This window comes from Equus asinus, chromosome 21 (genome assembly GCF_041296235.1).
Source record: "Equus asinus isolate D_3611 breed Donkey chromosome 21, EquAss-T2T_v2, whole genome shotgun sequence".
NCBI classification, from domain to species: Eukaryota; Metazoa; Chordata; class Mammalia; order Perissodactyla; family Equidae; genus Equus; species Equus asinus.
Genome location: NC_091810.1, coordinates 11,120,421 through 11,143,154, shown reverse-complemented (window position 1 = coordinate 11,143,154; position 22,734 = coordinate 11,120,421). Strand labels below are relative to the sequence as shown.

General features: G+C 59.5%; 1 protein-coding gene and 1 long non-coding RNA gene across 6 annotated transcripts in view; one reads left to right on the top strand and one right to left on the bottom strand.

Annotated features, from left to right (window-relative positions):
- Nucleotides 1-9,365, bottom strand: part of PLXNA1 (plexin A1) — a 54,557-nt gene extending 45,192 nt beyond the window's left edge. The window contains exons 1-3 of the mRNA XM_070493334.1: nt 9,112-9,365; nt 2,510-3,770; nt 362-544 (exon numbers count right to left, since the gene is read on the bottom strand). Coding sequence (XP_070349435.1) covers nt 362-544; nt 2,510-3,770; nt 9,112-9,350 — 1,683 coding nt within the window. The 5' untranslated portion in view covers nt 9,351-9,365. The remainder of the gene's footprint in view (nt 1-361; nt 545-2,509; nt 3,771-9,111) is intronic.
- Nucleotides 9,366-9,426: 61 nt separating this feature from the next.
- On the top strand, nt 9,427-21,092 carry LOC139041432 (uncharacterized). 5 transcript variants are annotated; one of them, XR_011496586.1, is made up of 6 exons: nt 9,521-9,822; nt 17,791-17,925; nt 18,265-18,363; nt 18,737-18,915; nt 19,835-20,039; nt 20,591-21,092. It is a non-coding gene; the product is annotated as an uncharacterized lncRNA (long non-coding RNA). The 5 variants fall into 5 exon arrangements; XR_011496585.1 differs by lacking the exon at nt 20,591-21,092 and having other exon boundaries at nt 9,439-9,822; nt 19,835-20,397; XR_011496588.1 differs by lacking the exon at nt 20,591-21,092 and having other exon boundaries at nt 9,528-9,918; nt 19,835-20,397.
- Nucleotides 21,093-22,734: the final 1,642 nt, after the last annotated feature.

Sequence of the window (22,734 nt, the reverse complement as noted above, 5' to 3'; positions counted from 1 at the left end):
TGGATCCCAGGAGGGGAGGGGGCCACGCAGCTGTGCCCTGCCCCCAACACCCACACACAGCCTTCCCAGGAGGTCTCTGCGCCCTTGGAGAGCGGGGCCCGCCCCAGGGGGATGGCAGGGTGGCCAGGCCCTTGCAAGCCCCGACTTACCCTCAGACCCCACACACCCAGTGGGGCCTTTACACGCCCCAGACGTGGAAGCAGCCTCATGGCAGGGGCAGGCAAAGGGAGGCAGTGGGGAACTGGGACCCACCAAGGAACTGTGGACAGCCCGAGCCCCTTGCAGCCACTGGGCCTAGCACTGGGGCGGCCCCCCTCCCAGTCCCAGGCTCCATCCCCCTTTACCTCCCGGGGGGCCTGACCTTGCGGATGCGGCCACTGCGCGTGCCAGCAAACACCACAGTGCGGCCCTGGTAGTCGTAGGCAGCCACGGCCGTCAGCCCGTCGTCCTTGTCCACAAACAGGGGTCTGCCCTCAATGGTGATCGTGCCCCCTAGAGGCTGGTTAAAGTCCTGCCCGCAGAAGTCGTCGTCAATCTGCAGGGGCTGTGGGAAGGAAAAGGATGAGACCCTAGGCCCGTCCTGCCTGCCCCGAGCACCTTCTCCCTGAGGGCAGGGAGCCTGCAGCCAGGACTGGCCAGGCCCTCTGACTGGGGGGTGGCGCTGGAGGAGCAGGGGCCCACAGAGGGGCCTCAGAGGCAAGCACGCAGCCACAGAGGAGCCAGCTGTAGCTCAGGGCGCAGCCAGTTCAGATCTACGGGATCAGGGATCCCCAGGCCCATCCCACAGACCAAGAAACCAAGGCTCCTCGAGGTGGCTGAGGCCCAGGCAGGCCCCATTTCTCATCTATGCCCTTCACCCTACCTTGGCGGGGGGGGAGGGTGGTCAGCAAGGAGGCTACCTGGGGGAAGGCCAGGGAGGGGGAGCCGCCAACTTGGGGGCATGGCCCACTGCATGAGTAACGGCCACAGAGAGGGGAAGGAACAGCCTGCAGTGGGAGGGCAGCTGCCAGAGGCACTGAGGGGCACAGGGAGAGTTCATTCAGGACAGTAGACGGGGGTCACCCCTAAAAGACACAGGGAGGGGCCCGGCTTTGAGGAGGTGCCCAATGATACAGGGAGCGATCGATGCTGTGAGGTTCTGGAAAAGCTGGGGGCTGCTCCACTGCAGGGCCGACGGAAGGCAGGGCAGACGAGGCAGGATCTGGGTGGATGGAAGGGGACACCCTGCAGCAGCTGGGGGTCTGAGGTTTGCAGGGGGAGAGGGAAGAACAGGGGAGGCAAGGCCACCAGGGCTTGGAGCCAGGAGGGGGGAGAAGGGTGAGGGAGACCAGGTCGGGGCTGGGCCGGAGGGTCCTGGCGGGGCCCCAGGGCCTGTGAGGAAGAGGGCACAGGGCATGAGAGGCACGAGGGGGAGCAACACCAGGGAGGGGCGGCCCAGCCAGGGCACAGGGCAGGCGGACCACACAGTGTGACCTCAGCAGGCCCTCCCCTCTAAGCCTCAGTTTCCCCATCTGTACGACAGAGATAAAACGCCTTCCTTGCTAGGCCAAGGGAAGGACAGACAATGCATTGGCCTAGCGCACCCATGCCCTCGATGTGAAGGATGGCCCTGTCATGATGGGCCCCAGCCACACGAAAGTGGCAGACTTGAGAAAGAAGGGCCAAAGGGACCCTTGCTGTCCCACTCTGCCAGTATCACTCCCAGTACAGAGGTGGGGAAACTGAAGGGATGGGCTTTCCCTGGGCCACCCTGTGAGTCCCAGCAGCAAGAGCTGAGGCCTGGCTCTGGAGGACCCCGACCTGGGTGACCCTGCCATCCCTTACCCCTCTGAGCTGGGGGGTCTTCCTTGAAAAAACAAGGTTTCCTAACACCTGGGGGTGTGCATGAGATGCTCCCCGAAAAGCAGCTGGCCCAGGCCAGCCTCATCAGGACCTACAGATGATGCTCCAGCTGCCGGCTACTGAGCACCCAGCACCCCTGCACTCAGGCCACCCAATGTCAGGCCTGGTCTCATCAGCTCCCACTGCCAGGCAAGGGCAGAGAGGCCCAGAGGGCAGGCACACAGATGCCTAGGGAAGTGTGAGCAGAGCTGCTTGCCAGGGGCATGTTGGGGGACAGTGTCTAGGGTCCACCCGAATGTGGCCAGGCCCCAGCTCTGCCTCTTACTGGCTGTGCGACCCTGGGCAAGTCATCTCACCTCTCTGAGCCTTGTCTATAAAATGGGGACAAGACAGGGGCCACAAGCATCCAGAATAGTGCCCGGCATGTGGTCAGTGCTCCAAGGGCCACAGTAGAGGACACGGTCCTGCCACCCCATCTTCTAAAGAAGTAAAACAGCCTGGACTGGGAGCAGGCTCAGAGGCTGAGGCCCCAGTGCAACCCCGACAATCTGGGAGATGGGGCCAATGGTGGCACCTAGCACAGGACAAGCACCACACGGGCACGCACTCAGCATTGTTGTTACTGTTTCAGATGAGAACAGGGAGGCCCCAGGGTGTGCCCACTCACCGAGTTGATGCAGCCCAGCTCCTTGTTGAGCAGCCAGGGCAGTGAGAGCTTGCCCTCCCCACGGTAGCAGGACTGGATGCGCTCCTTGATCTTCTCCTTGACAGCCCTGAGTGTGAAGAGGCACAGCACGGACTCCTTGGGCGGCTTCACGCGGTTCTTCTGGCCCTGCGCGAACACGGTGAACAGAACGTCCTCGTCCTCGGCCAGGCCCAGCTGGCGGGCCAGGGTGCGGCCGGGCCGGCTCAGGTAGGCGTCCTGCACCAGGCGGTACTCCACGCCTGCCTGCTCGCAGCCAATGGGGAACTCGACATAGGAGTAGAACTTGGGGTCATCCACGCACAGCCGCACGATCTTGGAGGTGAAGAAGTGCTCGCCGGCGGCATCGGGCGAGGTCAGCTGCGTGTCCAGCTGCAGGGTGAGGTAGTAGACAAACTGCTCACTGCGGAAGCTGTAAACGTAGTAGATGTCGAAGGCCGGGAACTTGGACAGCGTGTCCGAGGGGATCTTGAGCTGCGACGACACAAACTCGTCCTGGTACACAAAGCCAAACATGTCGGCATCCTCCTCATTGGCCATGAGCCGGCGGCTGGACAGCGTGGGGAAGTACTCCGACTTGCCGTCGATGGGCGTGCCCACGAAGAGCTTGGCCTGGCCCTGGCCCGGCGGCCCGGCGATCAGCACGCCCGCCATGCTGCCCGCCTCACGCACGCTCGACAGGTAGTGCTCCTTGCGGTGGTGCGGCTCGCCCAGCTTGAAGAGGTCGTCCAGCCGCAGGAACTGGCAGATGCCCTGGGAGGCACTGCCGCAGGCCAGCAGGCGGTTGGCCGCGTAGTCCAGGAGCAGCAGCTTGTTGACGTTGTCGGTGCTGCCCAGGCCATGCGGGCATGACTGCACGCTGGGGGGCGGGTAGCACTTCTCGTTGTCCTCCACAGGGCCCGTCACGTGGGCCCGCAGCAGCGTCAGGTTCCCCGACAGCTTGTAGATGCGGTTCACCGCACCCACGTACACCTCGCCCGTCTGCTCATGGACCACCAGGTGCGTGAGGCCCCAGTCACTGGCAGCAAAGGTGCGGAAGGTGGGCCGCAGAACCCCGGCTGCCCCGGGCACACCTGCCACCGCTGCCTGTGCACTCCCCAGCAGCAGCAGCAGCATCAGTAATGCCCGTGGGCTCAGACGAGGCAGCGGCATGGCGGGCGGGGGCCTCGGGCCTAGGCACTCAGGTCCTGCAGGGACGTGCATCACGGGGCTGGGAGCCGCAGCCCTGCGAGGAGAACGCACAGACAGAGCGTACAAACATGAGCACAGCACTCACCCGCAGGAGAGCACACACCCGCCACACACACCTGCGCTGTCGCCTGAGCTCTGTGTGCCCACGCCGTGCTGGGACGTCCCACTTGCAGGGGCGTGACTAACCCTCGAGGAGAAGCCAGAGGTGCCAAGATGGCACCTCCTGGGCCTGAAGCCCTAACAGCAGCAAGCGGCGCAGCAGGGGTCACAAAACAAACAAGCCCATAACCACCACGGGCAGCACAGGACCCCTGCCCAGCCACCAGATGCGCTGCATCAGTAAGAAGGACCGCCATTGCAGGGAAAAGAGAGAAATGCACCCAGGAACAAGGAGGAAGATGACGGGGTCAGGGTCTAGACTTTGGAGTCCAACTGACCCAATCCAGAGGCCACCACCTTCTGACTCAGAGCCATGTCCCCATGCCCTAGGGAGCAAGAGTCCACGGCTCCGAGCTCCCAGCGTGGGTGACCACCTCTCTGCTTGAGGTTCTGGGGTTCGTGCTCCCTCACAGGCCCTGGACAGGCCTCCTACAGGCACCACCCCCACGACCAACGAGGACACGTAGGCCCACAGCCCCCAAGCAGCAATCCTCAGCGCAGGCAGAAGGCAGTCTGGGTCACCTTGGCCCTGGGACCACTCACTGGCTGACAGTGGCCCATTCCCTCGCCAGACCTCAAGCCCTGCACTCTGAGGAATGATCCAGAAGCCAAGCTGTGTGCACCTCTCACCCACCATCCCCACCTCCAGCCAACCGGTGCCCCCACCCCCGACTCTGACTGCAGCACTGGCCCTCCCAGGCTCTTAGCTCCCCTCGACTCAACTCCAAGGAAAGAGGAATTCCTCCAAAGGGGAGGGGCTCAGCAGCACAGCACTGGCCCTCTCTCCCCAGCCGCTGGCACCTCCACCCCCACCCAGAGGCTCACCTCCACCTGCAGGCCCACTCCTCCCCGACAAGCTCCCTGCACGGTCGCCCTCGTACAGGCCCCAGCATCTCCCCCGACCCTCACCCTCACTTCCCTGGTCACGCTCACCACCAAGACCCATCAGTCTCACCTGCAAACCTGCCCCGCACTGCCCGCCCCCTCCCACGCAGACGACCGTAGCACTCGGCCCCTCCACTCAGCCCCTCCACTCACGTCCAGCTACAGCCCTGACTCTGAAGTAGCCTGGGCCACTTTTCTCAACTGCACATGAGGTCATCGGCTCCCCCAAACCCTGCCGTGGCCCCCTTTCCTCTGGAAAAGTCTCATGCCCCGCAGCCCAGAAGTTGGCAGTCAGGCACTGGGTTAAATCGAGACTCTGCTGTTCTGTAGCCATGCAGCCTGATGGGGTAGTGCCTCTTTCCCAGCCTCAGTCTCTCCATCTGTCAATGGGGATGACGACAGCCCCTCTCATGGGTGAAAGAGGGAAGATGCCGTCAGCAGGAGGACCTCTCAGGGCTAGCAGGGACCCCGCCCTGGCTCTGCCAGATGGGCTAGGGCCTCTCACCCCACTCCTGGCTAGAGACTGACCACAGGCATGCTGAGCCCCGACTGCAGGCAGGCGCCAGCGGAGGCTGCACACACCCTTTGCTCCTAGACAATGCCCCACGTATAGCTCAGTGGCCCCATTTTACAGGAGGGGAAGCTGAGGCCCAAAAAATGGGTGCCTTCTGCCCAGTCCAGGTTGGCAGCTACCCACAAGGCAGCTGGCTGCCAGACAAGACGAGTCGGCCTCTGGGCCCCCATGTCTGCCCCTACAGCACCTTTGGACCTGCTATCTCCTCTACTGGGACGCTCTTCCCTCCCTGCCTCACCCCTGCCTGGGTCTCAACTACATCTGCCATCATGCTGGCTGAAGGCAGCAGCCGCTCCTCTCAATCACTTACCCCATTTTAATTCGCAGCACAGGACCTGCTAATGGTTTTGCTACTTATCGTACCCAGACGCTCTTCCACGGGAGGAGGGCCTGGCTGTGGTTTGCCACTGTACCCCCAAAGCTGACCCCAGGACCCAATACTTGTGAATGAATGAATGGGTCCTGGGCAGAGCAAGACCTGCTCCCTTACCTTGTTCTCACTCCCTACACACCCTCTGCCCAGTGAAGGCCTAAATCCGCTGCTCAGGTGGGGAAACTGAGGCTCAGAAAGCGAGGAGCTTTAGTTAGCATCCCACAGCAAGAAAACCAGGCCGTGCTGCCCTGCAGGGCCCCCCAGCAGGCTGTCAGCTGCCTTTCCTTGAGGAGCTCCACCCAGACATCGCCCCAGGAACTACGGCTGACAGGCACCTCTGCTGGCGGTCGGCAGAGGAGGCCCCAGCCCACCACCCCTGCCCCCAGCTCAGGAGCCCAAGACACACTGGGAGCCAGAGAAGAGGCTCCTCACACTGGAGCAGGGCCTGGACTGCAAGCTGAGGGCATGTGACCTCCAAAGAAAACACGAACCCCTCCCCATCCCCAGTTCAAAGAGGCCTGCAATTACCAGGGGCGGGCTCCCCTCCTCCGGGTAATTACACACAGCTTAATGCAGTCACAGGCCCCGCTTCTCACATTAAACAGGAGGCACCCGGCTGAAGAAGCGACCATCCAAACTCCAGCCTGGCCCTGGGCCCACTCCTCCTCCCCCTAAGAGAGCCTGCCGGGGAGGGACCGGCCGAGGGGCACGGGGCTGCTAGCCAGGAAAGGGGGATCCTGTGCCCAGGCTGGTCCCTCATGGCCACCATCTCACAAGGGTCACTGAAGACATCTGGGTCACTTCCCTCATCTTAGAGATATGGGGCCCAAGGCTCAGATAGACCCAAGGTCACCCAGCCAGTCTCGGCAGGGACGGAATCCCACGCTCCTACACAGACCTGGACGGCCAACCGACCTGCTGGGCTGGACTCCCACGGACCTCTGGTGTGCTCAGGAAGAAGGCATTTACTCCAGAGCCAGGCCTGGGGGCAGGGGGACCATGCTGGGCTGGGGAGGCATACTAACAGACGCTGCGCTCTGCAGCTGGAAGGGGAGCAGAAGTGGCCACTGTGGTCTGGGGGGCTCCTCCAGGGGGCCTTTCCACCTGTTCTAGAAAGACCAGACACACTGAGCTGGCGGGAGAGGGGGCATCCTGGGTGGCAGAGCAGCAAGACAAAAGGCCTGGGAGTGGAACCTGCTGGACCATGTGGAGAGGGCTATGGGAGCGACTGCAGCTTCCCGCACGGGCAGTGGGCTGTGCCGGGGGACAGTCACAGTCAGACTGGGGAGGGAGAAGCTGAACTGGTGTCAGGTGTGCCGACTGGGGTTAGCCAAGGAGACAGAGGCCAATACAGAAACAGACGGGGCCAAGGCACAGTGGGCTCCACTCTTGCACAGGATGGGCTCAGCTGTCCAGCAGAGCATGGAGGCAGCAACGTCCCCTTCCCTCTCCAGGGCCCCGGCCGCCACCACCACTCCTCCTTAGCCTGAGAAACAAAGGCCCTCAGAGCCCTCTTCACAGAGGGAGAGGCCAGTCCCCACGTCCTCCAGCTCTGGATCCTTCTGGGGCTCAGACAGTTTGGGGCGGGTGGGGGGGGGGGACAGAGAAGACAATGTCATCCTGCCCAGTGGTCCCCCATCAGCAACCTGGGCAGAGGGCTGCCCCTGTCATCCTCCCTCCCCCAACAGAGGCCCTGGCAGGTGATCCTGCGCAAGCTGCCCTGCCCTCCCCCCGAATGAGTTCTAAGGGACCCGGATCTGGGGGCACTGGAGTCCTGCTCCTCAGAAAAAAGCACCCACCACTTGGGCCTTACCCCCAAGGTGCCTCCTCCTCCTGACCAGCAGTTCTAGACACAACACCTTCCTGGGGGGACCAAAACACAAAGGCAATGACCAGGGGGCCGCAGGAGCCCAGCAAAGGGATGCCGGCTTTGTCCACCTGCGCACCTCATTTGTCCCCGGCCCCAAGCACACCCCTCAGCCACACAGTGGCCCGCCAGACCTCCGCCTGTGCTGTCCCCTCTGCCGGAACCACTCTTCCTGGGCTTCTCTAGGCCACTCTCCCAGGCTGACCGGCAGCCTGGCCCTGAAGGGAGTCGCTGGCTTTCGCCTCTGCCTCTGGCACTGCCCTGGGCGCTCCTCAAGGGCCAGGCAGAGTCGCGGCTGCCTGGCGCAGCGCCTGGTCTCTCCTGCACACCCCAAAGCAGCAGGGAGCCGCGGGGACCTGGGGCGTGCTCCGGAGGGCCAGAGGGGCAAAGGTTGAGCCCCACCCCCGCACAGATCCAGAAAACCGGTCTCAGCACAGGAGGCGGAGCAGCCATAAGCCGCGGACGCCAGGCGCAGGGGGCAGAGGCCCGGTCCACAGAACCCCCAACACACACACACTCCTTTCTTTCAAGGGGCGTGGCCCCCGCACCCCACAGATGAGCCAGGATCAGCTCCAAGCTCTCAGCAGCCAGTGGAGCCCCTCTCACCCCATTTCCCGGCTGCATCTGGGATCTCGCAGCAAGCAGGGCCCCCCTGGAGCCCCGCTCCCCCTTTCCCGAGTCAGCCCCGCCGCCTCCAGCTATGCCGCACACCAGGCCCAGGACTGTCCAGGAAGCAATCGGAAGCCTCGGAGGAAAGCCGGCTGACCCTGGAGAGGCCCCGCGAGGGGGAGGCCGAGGAGGCCCGGGCGAGGAGGGCGGCCTCCCGTGGGCACCCGCACCACCCCCTCCCAGGCTGGGCGCGCGGCCCGGCGGGCCCGGGGAGGACACAGCGCCCACCTCCCCGCACCGCGGGCCAGAGGGGCGGGGGCGGGCGTGGGTTCCGAGGAAGCGGCTCCAACTTCCACCCGGCGCCCTGAGAGCCGGCGAGGGCGCAGCCCGCACGACCTGCTCCGGCCCCCGCGGCCCTGCCCAGGCGGCCGCGCAGCCGGCCCCGGCCTGCCCAGCCCGGCCCCGCCAGAGGTCCGCGCTCCAGCCCCGGGCTCGGCCTGGGCATCCGCAGGGCCCTCCCGGCGGGGCCGCCGCAAACTTTCTCTCCCGCCTCGGAGGAGGGGGCAGCGCCGGCCCCCGGCCCCCGCGCCGCCTGGAGCGCTGCCCCGAAGCTGGCGGGCGGGCCGGCGGCGCGGGGCCAGGGCCGGTCCGACCCGGCCGGGAGGGGACACGGAGAGCTCGCCGCCGGCGTCGCGGCCGCGCCCGGACACACGCGGGGGCCGGGCCGGAGCCGCAGGGACACGCGGACCCGCGGACACGCGCGCCGCAGTCCCCGCGCACTGCCCGCCGCCCGGCCCGAGCCCTGCGACCCGCCGAGGCCGCCCAGGGCGCCCCCCCGGCGCGCCCTCCGCCCGCCCGGGCCCGACCCCCGCCCGGCCCGCCGCGGGGAAAGTTGCGCCCCTACTCACGGGCTGCCCCGGGGCGCGCTCCGCCGCCGGCCATCGCCGCGCCCCGCCGCCCGCGCCGCCGCCGCCCTCCCCGCCGCGGGGCCGCCGAAGCCGCGCAGGCCGCCCAGGCCGAGGCCGCCGCGCCCGGGCTCCGCTGCGTGGCCGCGCCGCCGCTGCCCAGCATGAATGGGGCGCCGAGCGCCGCGCGGATGCGGACCGGCCTCGCTCTCGCCGCCCGCGGAGCCGTGCGCCGCGCGCATGCGCCGCCCGGGGCCGGGGGCGGGGCGGGGGGCGGGGCCGGCGGCGGCCTCCAGAGGGCGCTCTGTCCCGCGCCGCGCGTCGGCCGGGCCCACCGCGCGCGTTCAAAGGGCGATGCAGCGCCCGCCTTAATTGGGAGGTGCGGGGCCCGGGCGGGGCGTCCCAGGAACCCACGCCCGGGCGGCCCTGGGCCCGTGTCCTAGGGGCATGGCCCTGCCTGCGTGAGTCCGGGCTGGGAGCGCAAACTCCATTCAGGAAGCGTAAACTGAGGCCGGAGGACGGAGAGCCCCGTGCCCGGGGTCATGCAGAGCCGTGGGTCCCCGGTCCGTGGCCTCGGAGCGCATCTGCTGGTGGGTGGGCGCCCTGGCGGTGAGCCCCACTGCGCCTCCTGTCGGCCGACCCGCGCGACACCCCTGCAGCAACTGCGTTAACTGATGGGGACGCTGCCTTTGGGGAGACTTCGACCCCCCCCAGGTGCTGGCGTGGCGGGACGCGGACCCGGGGGTCCCAGGACGGAGGACCAGTGGGCAAAGGAGTGCAGGGACGGGGTGCGGGGTCGTGGGGACCCAGGTGTGCGGGGGCCGAAGGGAGCGGGAGACCGGTGTGCGGGGGGCGCGGGGCGGGGGGACTCGTGTGTGTCGGGGGCGCAGGTGGTGCGGAGACGCCGGTTCGGGGAGGCTGGGGGTGCAGAGGGACACAGGGTTGGGTTCGCGGGGCCAGGGGGCGGGGCACTGCGGGGCCGGGTTGCACCAGGTGCGCCGAGTGGGGCAAGGGGCCGAGGCTGCCCACTGAGCGCGCCGGCCCCACGGCCCAGCGGCGGGGCGGAGGACAGTCGCCCTGTGACTTGCCCATACGGCGGGCTTGCGCGTTCTGAGAGCCACCCCGAAGGTGGGGCATGGCAAGGGCTCCCCGCGGAAAGCACAAGGCCCAGGTGAGGGGAGGCGACAGAAGCGCACAATAATAGAACCCCAAGGACAAGAAAGCCTTGTAGTGGGAGGGTGAGGGGTGGGGACGAGCAGCGAGAGCCGTTGGAGGGGTTTTTGCTGTGAGAACCTGGCTGTCATCCCTACAGAAAAGGAAAGCCGCACAGTCCAGGGTAAGGAACTTAGACCTGGCCAAGGGGTCCCTCCCGTCTTGTCCCCTCCGTCCTCTCACACAGCCCCATCCTAGTTTCTGAGTTAAACTTTTCCTCTTTTCCTCTGGGTTCGACTGTGTCTAACTGTCTCCCGGAGCGGCTGGCTGCTTTGCGGTGCTGCCTCGGGAGGTCGCAGCGATGCGATCTTCCGGCCTGAGGGCCAGCGGGCCGGCGCTGACAGTTTGTTCCTCTGCTTTGTAGAGGCCGCACGTGGTGCTGATCACCCTTGCCCCCGTGTGGGCCACTGCGGGTCGGGCTGTGACGGACATCTTGTGCAGGCGCTTGGGTGCGTTAGACGTGCGGATTGCAGGGTCGCTGGGGAGGATGTCATGCTGAGCTTCCTGGATACTGAAAAACAGTTTTCTCAAGCGATGGCCCCAGTTTGCACTCCCAGCCGTCAGGCGGAGGGTCCAGGCAGCCCCTTCCTCACCCACACTTGGTACTGCACTCTTGAGTTTCTGGCAGTCTGGTGGTACACACTGGCTTTGCATAATGGTTTTAATTTGCACGTCCCTGAATGAGGGGGAGCATCTTTTTCAAAGCTCCTATTTACTATTTTATTGAACAAGTGCTAATATGGTGTTGACTCTACACAGGGATCTGCTACATTTTACATTTTATGTTTTAAAGAGGGGAAGTGACTTGCCCAAGTTAACCCAACTGGTAGGTGGCAGAGCTGAGAGGCCTACCCTGGCAGTCTAGCTTCATAGTCTGTGGTCCCAACTCAACCACTCTGCTACATTGCATGTGTGTGCATGCACGTGCGTGAGCACACACACACAGACACCCCCTACCGCGCCCCCCCCCCCAACAAGGCCCGAGGTCCTTCCTTCCTCATGGACTTCTGTGCCACGTGCCCCTGGGTGCGGACCCTGGCTGGTTAACGTACAGTGAGCCCCATCTGCCCTCAGAGCCTTGCTCCCTCATCCGTGGACTGGGCGTCGGAGACTGCCTGACAGAGCTCCAGGGAGGAGGCACAAGGGCCTGAGAAAATGCCCATCTGTGCTCATTCTGGGTGGGCTCAAGGGCTGTCCCCACCTCTCTGCCGGCTCCTTTGCCACCTACCCTCCAGGGGGCCACTGAGGGAGGCGCCACTCAAGGCCCTTCTCACTCTGTGCACAACAGTCCCCAAGAGCTGGGGCCTCTCTTTAGGGTCTGCCCCTATTTCCAGCTGTCTCTGGGGGAAGCTCAGGAGGGCCACTGGGCTCTGGGTGGTGGCCAAGGTCACAGTTAACCTGGCACCCTCACATCCCACGGCTGCCCAAGCAGGAAGCCCAGTGGCCTCCTGGACACTCTTCCTCCCCTCCAGGGCTCGTGCAACCCTGCTGCAGGCCCTGCTCCTGCTCGCATCACCTTTCTGGCAGCAGCAAGGTCCTTTCAAGACGGAAGTCTGATTGACGCTTGAGCATGGTGCGCGACCGTCAGTTCCAGGGGGGCCTGGACTGGAGCATGTTGAGGAAAACAGCAAGTCTTTATAAGACAATAAAGCAGGTTATCTTTATGACCATGAGTTAGGGAAGCACTTCTTCAACAATATGTCAAAATAAATAAAGGAAAATATGGATCATTTTGACCACCTTAAAATTAGTTATTTTTGTTCATTAAAAGTTATGAAAGAGATAGGAAGACAAGCCAGGATTTAGGGAAATATATTAGCAATGCATATATACTTGACAAAAGATGCATATCCAGGACATAGAAGGAACTTCCCAGAATCAATCAGGAAAAGGCAACAATCCAATAGGCAATGTGGAGAGGAGACCCCAACTGGCAGTTTGTTGGAGAGAAATTGGTAAGTAACTGTTGCTATGATGAGCCCAGCGTGGTGCGTCCCGTACTCTGGAGCCCCGGCCTGTCCCGGGGGAACCCTGCTAGGTTGAGCTGGGAGCTCCCATGTGCATGTATGTGTGTCTCCTCACCAGTGCTGGCGCTGCCCCCCATCATGGGGAGATGAGTCAGCAGGGCTGCTGGGGTGCTTCCTCTCTGGGTTTCCTCTGCGGCGTTCGCTTCTGCTTGCCGAGGCAGTTTGAGAGGGCTGGGGAGATTGTTGGCCGATGTGGAGCCACTCCTGGGAACAGGGCTCCAGTGGGGGATGTTTGGGAGGAGGGTCCTCTTTCAGTCCCTGCCGAAGTTCCCACTAGCAGCTCCAGGGGCCGCTTCTGCATTTTGGTGACTCAGAGCTATGTGCAAAAAACTCATGGGTGCCATCTTCCCTCCTGGAGGCAGGCCCCCACCACTGCGGGGAGAGGAGGAGGCCGGGGGGAGGAGCAGAGAGGGTCCTGGGCACCCCAGCTCCCTGGGTGATGGTCGCCGGGCTCAGAGCCAGAGTCACCTTGACTCCTGTCTGTCCCTCACCCCCATGTTGGAACCAAATATTTCCAACTCATCCTTTTCTCACCTCCCCACTCCTATCACCTCCTGCCCCAAGGATGTGGGGACCCTGCCTGGTCACCAGCTCCCACTCAGCCCCTCCCCACTCAGCTCTCCACCCTGTGGCCCAGAGGAATCGGAGAGAGGAGAGAGAGTAGGGACCCTTCCCTGCTCAAACCCTCCGGGGGCTTCCTTCAACACATGAACACCTCCAACCCCATAGTCTGTGCACACATGAACACACACGCATACACACATGCACGCGCATACATGCACATGCATGCACACTGGGCTCAGGCACAGAGAAGGTGCTTCCTGGGGCTCCTTGGCGGTAGGTGGGCACTTGCCCTGGGCTGGCCTGTGCGTGCAGCACCGTGGGTCATCTTGGCTCATCGTTCTCCCTGTGGGATGGGTGTGTCAGCTCAGTCCACTGGCGGCTACTGTGGGCACAGGAGTGAGCCACAGTTCCTGTTGCATTCTAGGAAGCCCACTCTGGCCACTGGGTGGAGAGAGGTTTGGGGGTCCAGCATGGATGTGGGGAGGCCTGTCCAGGAGCCAGAGACAACGTGAGGCCAGTGGAGGGGTGTGCACAGAGACACCGCCACACTCTATGCCTTTGGCCTGGTCCTCCCAAGCAGGAGGAGAGGGGCTCAGCCCAGGTGTGGACATTCTGAAGGGAAGACTGCTAAGACCCAAGCTTGGCCTCCTCCCACACCCTGCCCTTATGAGTCAGGTGCTGTTGGTTGCAGGCAACAGAAATCAGCTGAGCTGAAGCTCCAAAGGCCAAGTATGGCTCAGGTGAGCAGCATGTGAGCATGTCTGGTCATGGCCCTCCAGCCCTGGCACTCTCTCCCCACCTGTGGGCTCTGCTGGCCACTAGCTTGGTTCACACACGCTTGGGCCTCCTGTGCATGGTGGCTTCGGGAGTTCCAGGCACTTCTTTCTCATTAGGTCCAGGAAAATTCCCTGAATGGAGTCTCAGTGAAGCGGGCTGGACCGTGTCCCCTCAAACCAGTCACCGTGGCCAGGGTGTAGAATGTGACAGTGGTGGGCTGGGATCAGGGACCTCTTCAGAGCCGGGGGTGGCATTGGGCAGTAGTTCTCCCAAAGAAAATCTAGGTGCTGTTATCGAAACAAGCAGGTCTGGCTGTGGGACCAGCAAGGTGTTCAGGGCCCACAGGCCAGCAGGCCAGCACCTGCTAGGCTGCTTCTCTCCAGTGGGCCCAGTGTTCTTGCCACCCTGAGATTTTTGCCCCAAAGATGCCTTCAAGCCTCAGTTCATTCCCCATGCTGTGCCCTTGACCAGCAGTGCCCCACCTCCATGTTTCATCTTTCAAGGCCCAAGCTCCCAGCCCCCTCCTTCAGGAACCCCCCTCCCCACTCACAAGCCCTCCTCAGGCTTCCTGTCCCTCTCTGTGCCAGCTGTGACCAGTCTGGGCTCAGGTCTGTCACCAGCCCTTCTCTGGCCTTGGTGATGCAACCAGGTCACTGTCAATACTGCATTGCACAGAAGATACAGTAGCAGAGCCCCCCACCACTCCACAGATACTCCCCAAGAGCACTGGAGGGGCTCAGCATCACCTCATTCTGTGGCTGCAAACTCAGATGACTTCAGGGGCCAGGTAGGTGATGAATGTAAATAGTGTGGCAGGCTGAATCTAGGAGCTGGTGACAGCTGGAGCCAGCTGTGAGCTTGAGAGCACCTGCTCTGTGGAAAGCATGGACAGACTATTGAGTAAGTGTTGAGTGAACAAGACCCACCAGTGAGAATAGCCTTGCCAGCAGGCCTCTAGTTTGCAATCTCTGGCTCAGTCTGGCTCCCACAGCACACACCACACCCAGGAGGCACATAGTGAGTGCTTGTCACCCTGAGACTCACAGCCAGGTCACCGATTATATCCCAAGGATGGGAGTCCTCTCAAGGGCTGTGGCCTCTGGAAAATCCATCCTTGCTACCCTCTCTGTAGGGCATAGTGACCCTTGCACCCCATGGCCCCAAGAATCAGACCGCCTAGGATCAGGGAAGCAGTCCAGGTTTTCTTGTTTCATTAAAAATCCCTGGGCTGAAGCAGGGATGTGGGACCTGCCTCCCACCTAACAGTAATGAGGCAATGCCCTCTTTGCCCACCCGTGCAGGGTCAGAGGAGGCCAGCTGTGAAACCAAAGGTTGAGATACAACCCAGGGGCTCAGTACACAATACTCCAAATGTGCAGGACCCAGTCAGAAGTCACTCATCATAGGAAGCACTAGGGAACTCTCAGCTTGCTTGAGAATCTACAGTCAGCAGATGCCAACACTGAGGTGACACAGATGTTGGGATTATCTGACAAAGATTTTAAGGCAGCAATCATAAAAGGTGCTTCAGTGAGCAATTATGAATGTGCTCGAATCAAATGAAAATATACTAAGTATCAGCAAGGACATCAAAGTAAGAAAGAAGGACCAAATGGATATCTCAGAATTTGTTTTATAAATACAATAATCAGAATAAAAAGCACAAACAATGGCTCCACAGCAGAACAGAGGAGAGAGAGGAAAGAATCAGTGAACTTGAAGATAGAACAATAGAAATTTCCCAGTCCAAAAAACAGAGAAAGAATAGACTAGAAAAAAAGAGTAGCGCTTCAGGAACCTGTGGGATGTAACAAAAGATCTAACATTGTGTCATTGAAGTCCCAGAAGGACAGGTGCAAAGAGGTTGGGACTGAGAAGTAGTCAAATAATAGGTGAAAAGTTCCCAATTTTGGCAAAAGACATAAACCTACAGATTCAAGGAGCTGAATGAATCCCAAATGGTATAAACCCAAAGAAATCCATGCCAAGACACATCATCGTCAAACTTCGAAAACTGAAGACAAAAATCCTTGAAAGTAGTGACAGAGAAACGTGCCTTACCAACAAGGGAAAGCATTTTGTACAACGAAGGTTTCTCATTAGAAACCATGGAGACCGAGAGAAAGTGGAACGACGTGTTAAGGGCTGAAAAGAAAGGATCTGTCAACCATGGATTCTGTAACTTGTGAAAATACCTTTCAGGAATGTGGGGAAGACAAGGCATTCTCACATAAGGGAAAAGCAAGAGACCCTGTCGCCAGCAGCCCTGCCCTGGAAGGGCAGCTCAAGGCAGCGCTCTACACAGAGAGGAAGCAACCCAAGAAGGAACCTGGGGGCATCGGAAGGGGGGAAAGAACAATGGGCTGAGTCTCCCCTGAAGCTTTCCAAATTACACTGATGATTAAAGCAAAAATGATACCACTGTCTGATATCTCGGGGTAGTTAGAAGAGCTCAGATAATTAGACTATAAATGGGGGAGGGTAAAGGATGTAAAGAGAGGAAGGATTTCTACATGTCACCCAAACTGGTAAAAGCCAGGAGACTGAAGTAAGCACCTATGTGGAGTATAATTCTTAGAGCAACTACTACAAATCTGTGCGAACAGATACACTCAGAAACACTACAGATAAGCTGAAATGGAATCCTAGAGTGTGTTCAAGCAATCCACAGGGAGGCGGGAAAAAGAAAACAGAAAGAAAAAAAAAAACAAAAAATAAAATGGCAGACTTAAGCCCTAACATAGCAATAATTACAGAAAATGCAAATCGTATGATTCCATTTATATATAACATTTTCGAATGACAAAACTATAGAGATGGAGAACAGATTCGTGGTTGCCAGGGGTGAGGGATGGTGGGGGGAGGGGAGTGAGGCTGTAACGGGCAGCGTGAGGGAGGGACAGTTCTGTGTCTTGATCACAGCGATGGCTATGTGAATCTACTCGTGTAATAAAGGACACAGAACTGGACACTCACATTGCGTCCCTGTCAGTGTCCTGGTTTCAATAGCTAGAAGTTGTTCTGTAGTTACGTAAGATGTTCCCAACAGGGGAGACTAGGAGAAGGTACGCAGGACCTCACTGTGCTGTCTTTCCAACTTCCTGTGAAGCTATCATTATTGTAGATTATAATTATTTCCAAAATGAAAAGTTAAAAAAACGCCTCTGCTGTTGCTTTGACGCGGGCCCAGCTCTGCTGCCTGCCCTGCCTCTCGAAGCAGAGCGTGCCCCTTGGCCCTGGGGCTGGGGCAGGATGGCCAGCAGGATGGTCCTGCCCCGGCCCGCACAGAGCTCACGGGCCGCAGGACGTCCCCATTAGCAGACCTCACCTCAGGAATCCTGGGGATGCCCCGCCCTCCGTCTCCGGATCTCGTCTCCTTGTTCCCCAGGCCTCACAGCTCATCTCTCCTTCAGAGAAACTCCTGATCCCCTGTCGTGCGATGCACCCGGGGGAACAGTGCCCCTAATCCTCCTGACATTTTCTAAGCCATTTATTACCCATCCCCCTGGAAAGGAAGGCCCAGAGGCCAGGGACCTCATCTTTCTTACAACAAGTATACAAGGTGGACATGCTGCAAGGTTCGTGGGATGTATTTGCTTTGTAACAGGTCACCCTAAAATTGAATGGCTTAAAGCAGCAACCGTTTATTATCTCATTCGGAGGGTGCAGCTGGGAAGGCTAGTCTCTGCCCCACAGTGTCTGAGGGTGACGCCAGCTGGCTGCCGCCCTCTCCCAGCCATGCCATCCCAGAGCCATCTCCAGAGAGCTCTGTCTGAAACTCCTGGCCTGGCCCAGCCCCACATGCCCCTCTCAGTGGCTGTGCACCCCTGCCCTGCAGATGTGGTCAGGTTCAAGGGCAGGAGTGGAGGTGAAAAGGGAAGTCATAGGGAATCCGTGATTTCCCTAACTCACCATAAGCTTTGTACAGGATGCTTGTTGCCTCTGTGCCCATGAGGTTACCCTGCTGACCTTACCCGGCAGCCCCAGGACGGGCTCCTCCTCTTCAGGGAAGGCATGCTGAAGCACCTGCCCACGTGCCTGGTCAGGAGCAGCCCTGGGCCACACTGATGTCACTGCGTTTCTGGGCCTGTGTCTCCTCCAGGTCAGAAGCAGACGTGTCGCGGATGCCTGGCAGGGAAGGTATGGAAAGTGGAGGAGACCAGCCCCCGCTGTGTCCTCCGTGGGCAAGGGCGTGGCCAGCCATGCAGTCCACCATCCTGGATACCAGCCAAGCAGGGTGAGTGAGGGGCTGGGACCAGGACACACACCACCAGACTGCAGCCCCGCTCACTGGAAACCCTCCAGGGCAGGCAGGGCTTTTGTGGTTCAAGGGACAAACACCAGGGGTGACATTCAAAGTGTTTAACGGCCAATCAGACTAGACATCAGATGTAAGCAATGGGTAGGACCAGCCTTGACAAAAACCTAGCTTTGCTTCATCCAAAGCAACATCCACTGACTTGCTTCTCTGAAAGGTCCAAGGACACCTGGCTTCAGGCAAGGCTGAAACCAGGGGCCCAATAATGTCATCGGGTATCTTTTTCTCGGCTCTGCCTTCCTCTGCGTGCATTCTCAGGTGTGCTCTTCCTGCCTGTTGGCCAAGACTGCACTGGCAGCTCACTGGACCTATTGGAGTCACGTGGGGACCCCTCACCTCTCTACTGCACGCTCTGAGGTGAGGGGAAGGAGGGGCTGCTGCCACCTGCAGAGCCTTTACCTTCCAAGATGTCTGCCCTTTTTTTTTTTTTCACAATGAAAATAAGCCTTTTAATTGTTAAAATATATGGTCATGGTGAAAAAACCCAAGCAGTGTACAAAAGGATGAACAATGGACTGTCAGTCTCCCTCTGGCTGGGCCCCAGCTCACTGCCGGGGAGCAAACCAGTCACCAAGTTCCCTGTGTCCTGGCGGAGGCAGTGGATACTGTCACAGGCAAATGCAGATGCCTATGGATATTCTTGCCTCTCTGTTTTCTCCAAAGATATAAACTATACACCCTACTCTGAGCCTCCTTTGTTTTTTTCTTTTTTCTTTTCTCTTACCAACAGATTTTTGGAGATCTTCCACGAGAGCTACCTCAAGATACCTCCCTCTCCCTCTTGACTTCACATACACGGAATCATCCAGCACTGTGGCAGACACCCGGAGTGCCCCAGCGAGTCACACCTGTGGACGACCCCTCCCCTCAAGTGTGTGACTTGCTTCTACCCCACAGGACAGGGTAAAGGTGAGGCGAGGTCTCTCTCGTGATTCCATTGGTCACATAAGAGATTCCCTTGCTGGCTCTGAAGAAGTGAGCACCCTGCTGAGGGCGGGCCTGTGAGAGCCACACGGCAGGGGATGGCCGGTGGCCTCCATCCCACAGCCACAAGGCAATGAGTTCTGCCAACGGCTGGGTGAGCCTTGGAGAGGAGCCCAGCCCGGCCGCAACGCGGCTGCAGCCTTGTGAGACCCTGAGCGGGGGCCCAGCTCAGCTGAGCCAGGGATCCTGACACATGCACGTGTGAAAGATGTGGTGTGTGGTTGCAAGTTGCGAGGTTTGTGCTAAGTTGTTAGAAAGCTAACACAAGTGTGGACTCTTCTCTACCCGGCTTCTCTCACTCCACGAGATGTGCGATTCATCTGAGTCATATGGGGAGTTCTGCTTGTTCTTTTCCATGGCTAGCTAGTATTTTGTCGTATGAATAAACTACAATTGACCCGTTCTACTGTCCATGGACATTTGGGTCGTTCCAACTCCCTGGCTGTTATGAATAAAGTTGTGTGAACATTCCTCTCCATGCCATTCAGGCGATGCGCATATTCATTCTCTTGGGTATCTACCCAGGAGTAAACTCGCTGTGTCAGAGTGGCTGTTTAACTCTATAAGAAACAGCCCAACCATTTTCCAAAGTAGTCTGATCATGCTACCCTCCTGGCAGCGGGGGAGGCGGGCCCCAGGGATGCTCACGCTCGCCAGCACCTCACGTTGTCTGTCCTTGTAGTTTTGCCATCAGATGGGTGTACAGAGCTTATTTCTCTGTGTTTTGCTTTGCGTTTCCCTGATGAGTCATAAGGATGTACAGCATTTTTTCATGTTTATTGGCCTCCTTTGAGAGGTTCCTGATATCACTTTGTTAGCTCAAGAGCAATTTCTTACCTGGTAGTAAGCCCCACGCTGGAGCTGGAGCTGGAGGGAAAGAGAAACTGTTGACATGGAGGGAATCCTGCAGCACTTCCTGGATGGAGCCTGTGAATGAAAGCGACAGAGAACAGAGCCAAGAGATGCCGGAGAGAGGCCAGGTCCTGGGTGCTGCGTTTAAGCCCTTAGCTCCAGCCATGCCTGAGGCTTCCTCTGGACTCTTCAATCACGTAAGCCAACACACTCTTTTTGCTCAAGCCCGTTTGAGCTAGGGTTCTGTCCCTGGTGCTACCGGGGTCCTGTCTGACTTCCGTCTGCCCAGACCCCAGCTCTCCAGGACACTGACGTTCTTGAGACCCACGAAGCTCAGGAAGGAAGCGGGGGGCTCTCCGAATTCCAGTGCTCCCCAGCCCTCCCTGCTGCAGTGTGTGCTCCACTTCATTACTGCGTGTGTTTTGAGGCTGAATAACCATGTAATTGTTTATCTGTTCCATAGTCAAACTTCAGCAAATATGTTTTTCATAATTAGTTGATGTTTAGTTAACAGGAATAACCAGCCCATTAAATTTAATGAGGCAGGTTATCAGGTATGAAGTGGAAGTGTTTTTCCTTAAAAGCAACCTGGATTTGGCTGTGTTGGTTCTGGACCAGGGAGATGTGGGCAGCTGCCTTGTCGGGGTGTGGGGACCCCCGGCAAGTGGGGGCTCAGGTGCATCCTGTCCTCAAGGGACACGGCATCCCCCACTCCTGGTGCTCCTGGCCCCCCTCCTTTTTCTCCTAGATCAACACCCCCTTGGATCATTGATGCTATCTCATCTGTCTCCTTTATGGGTCTCCAAGCTCCTGGGAGAGGCTCTCCCTCCGTTTGGCTCAGTGCTGGATCTCCAGCCTCTAAAATGGCGACTGCACGTGGCAGACATTCGGTGCCGTGGTTGTTGTGTGCACGATGGACAACTGAGACCCGCCTGCCGCCGTCCTCCCCCATGGCCTGGGGATCCGTTGGCAGGCTTTGGCCCTGCCGTGTCCCTCTCCCAACCCCGCATTTTCAGTCAGCTACATCCCCATCACTGCCCTGCTTAGCAGGCGGGAAAAGCTCTCTATTTGAGGAGATCCAGACCCTGCCATGGGGCCAGCCACAGGGCCGGACGGCCCCTGGGAAGGGAGGCCCAGCTGTAGAGGGCTGCACCACCACGGGCATTCTGCTTGCGGCAGGCATCGAGCCCGGGCGCTACTGAAAAAAATGTTCAGGCCAATGTAGAACAACAGAAAATACAGTTAATTACAAAAAAGAAAACAAAACACACCCATAATCCTATCCCCCGAGAAAAGTGCTATAGCATTTTGTTGTATGACCCTTCTGGCCTTTTTCTTTGTTTGTGTATTTGTCTTGTGCGTAGGTGGTATTTTTTCATCCAAAGAATGGGCTCATCAGGCACAGACTCCTTCCTCTCTCTGAGTGCTCCACGTCACTCCTGTCCATGGCTGTGGAGCCATCTCAGGGATGTGTCTCATTTTGTTTCCTGCGTCTCCTCCAGTTGAGGTGGAGGTAGTCTCTGGTGGGCTGCCAATGTTATTAACACGATGATAGACAAGCAGCCGCTTCCCCGGCCCACTCTGGCTCAGCCTCGGCTCCTCAGAAGGGCTCTCCCTGACCCCACGGCCTGGCCCGCTGCTCCCCGAGCTCCCTGGGGCACTCATCCCAACTGCCCTGCACCGTCAGCTTTCCTGTGGACGATGAGCCCAGGGGCGTGGACCAGGGACTGCCATCGTTTCCCAGTACCTAGGATCTAACAATGAAGCAATGTCAGCTCATTGGATTCCCAAGCCAGCTCTGAGTCAGAGATGAGGCTGCAGCACTCTATTAGGGAGTGCCCTTGGGGTCAACTGGTGAGGGGAGGGAGCAGGAGGCAGAGGGCCAAACTGAGCTGCCAAGCAGTCTCATGAGGCCATGACCAGCTCTCCAGTCGGGATCCTTCCAGGTGGCTCCAGGTTGGGGCACAGGAGCCTGGTCTTATACCCCATCCCATCAAGCAGTAATTGGATGCAAACCCTGGCTCCCTGGGGAGCGACTTTGCTGAGGTGGCTCCTCAGCCAAGGCACTTCTCAGAGGGGGAGGACTCAGAGAGGCTGTCTGCCAGCAGCTGGCCCTGCAGGGGATCTGGTGGCAGGTCCCCTGCAGTCACACTAAGCACTAACTGTGGGGACACCTGTCATCATAACCCCCTCAGAGATGGCGCCTATGACTGTTTCCCTTTCACGGATGAGGAAACAGAGGCTTAGAGGCTCAGGAAAACTGCTGCCGGGGGCTCAGAGTCGGTGCTGGGTCTGTCTGGTTCCGAAGCTGCGCTCTGAATCTCCACATCACGCTGTGGAGCAGGCGCTCCAGTGATCGAGCAAAAGCCGGCCCGACAGCCCAGGATGCAGGGCCCGCACATGCTCTGACCTCCTCAGGCCCGACTGGTAGAGCCACTGACCCGCGGTCGCTGGGCAGAGGGGGTGCACGTTCCCAGATCTCCACGTCGACCGTGGACCCGGCCGTCTCTCATTCTCACCCGGCAGACTCAGCTCATGGAGTGTGCTCCGACTCAGGTGCACACCTCGTGAGGGTTTCTAACTCTTCCTGCAAGTCGTCCCCCATGTTGCCCACAGCACCCCTGGTCTTAAAGCCCACCTCGCCTGATATTAACACAACCAGCAGCTGTTTTCTTTTCAACTGACCTGTGCCCTCATAATTAAGGTGGTGTCTCCTGTAAACAACAAAGGCATGGAGTGTACGTGTGTGTGTGCTTGCTTTGTTTTCATTTTTTGTGAGCTGCACACTTTAGAAGGCTTTGTGTGTTTCTGTGTTTCACTAAATGCGTGCTCCCGAGTGGCTTGGTGAGCCGCCTCCTCTGGCTCTGCAGGCTAGCGCCCTCGCCACATCCG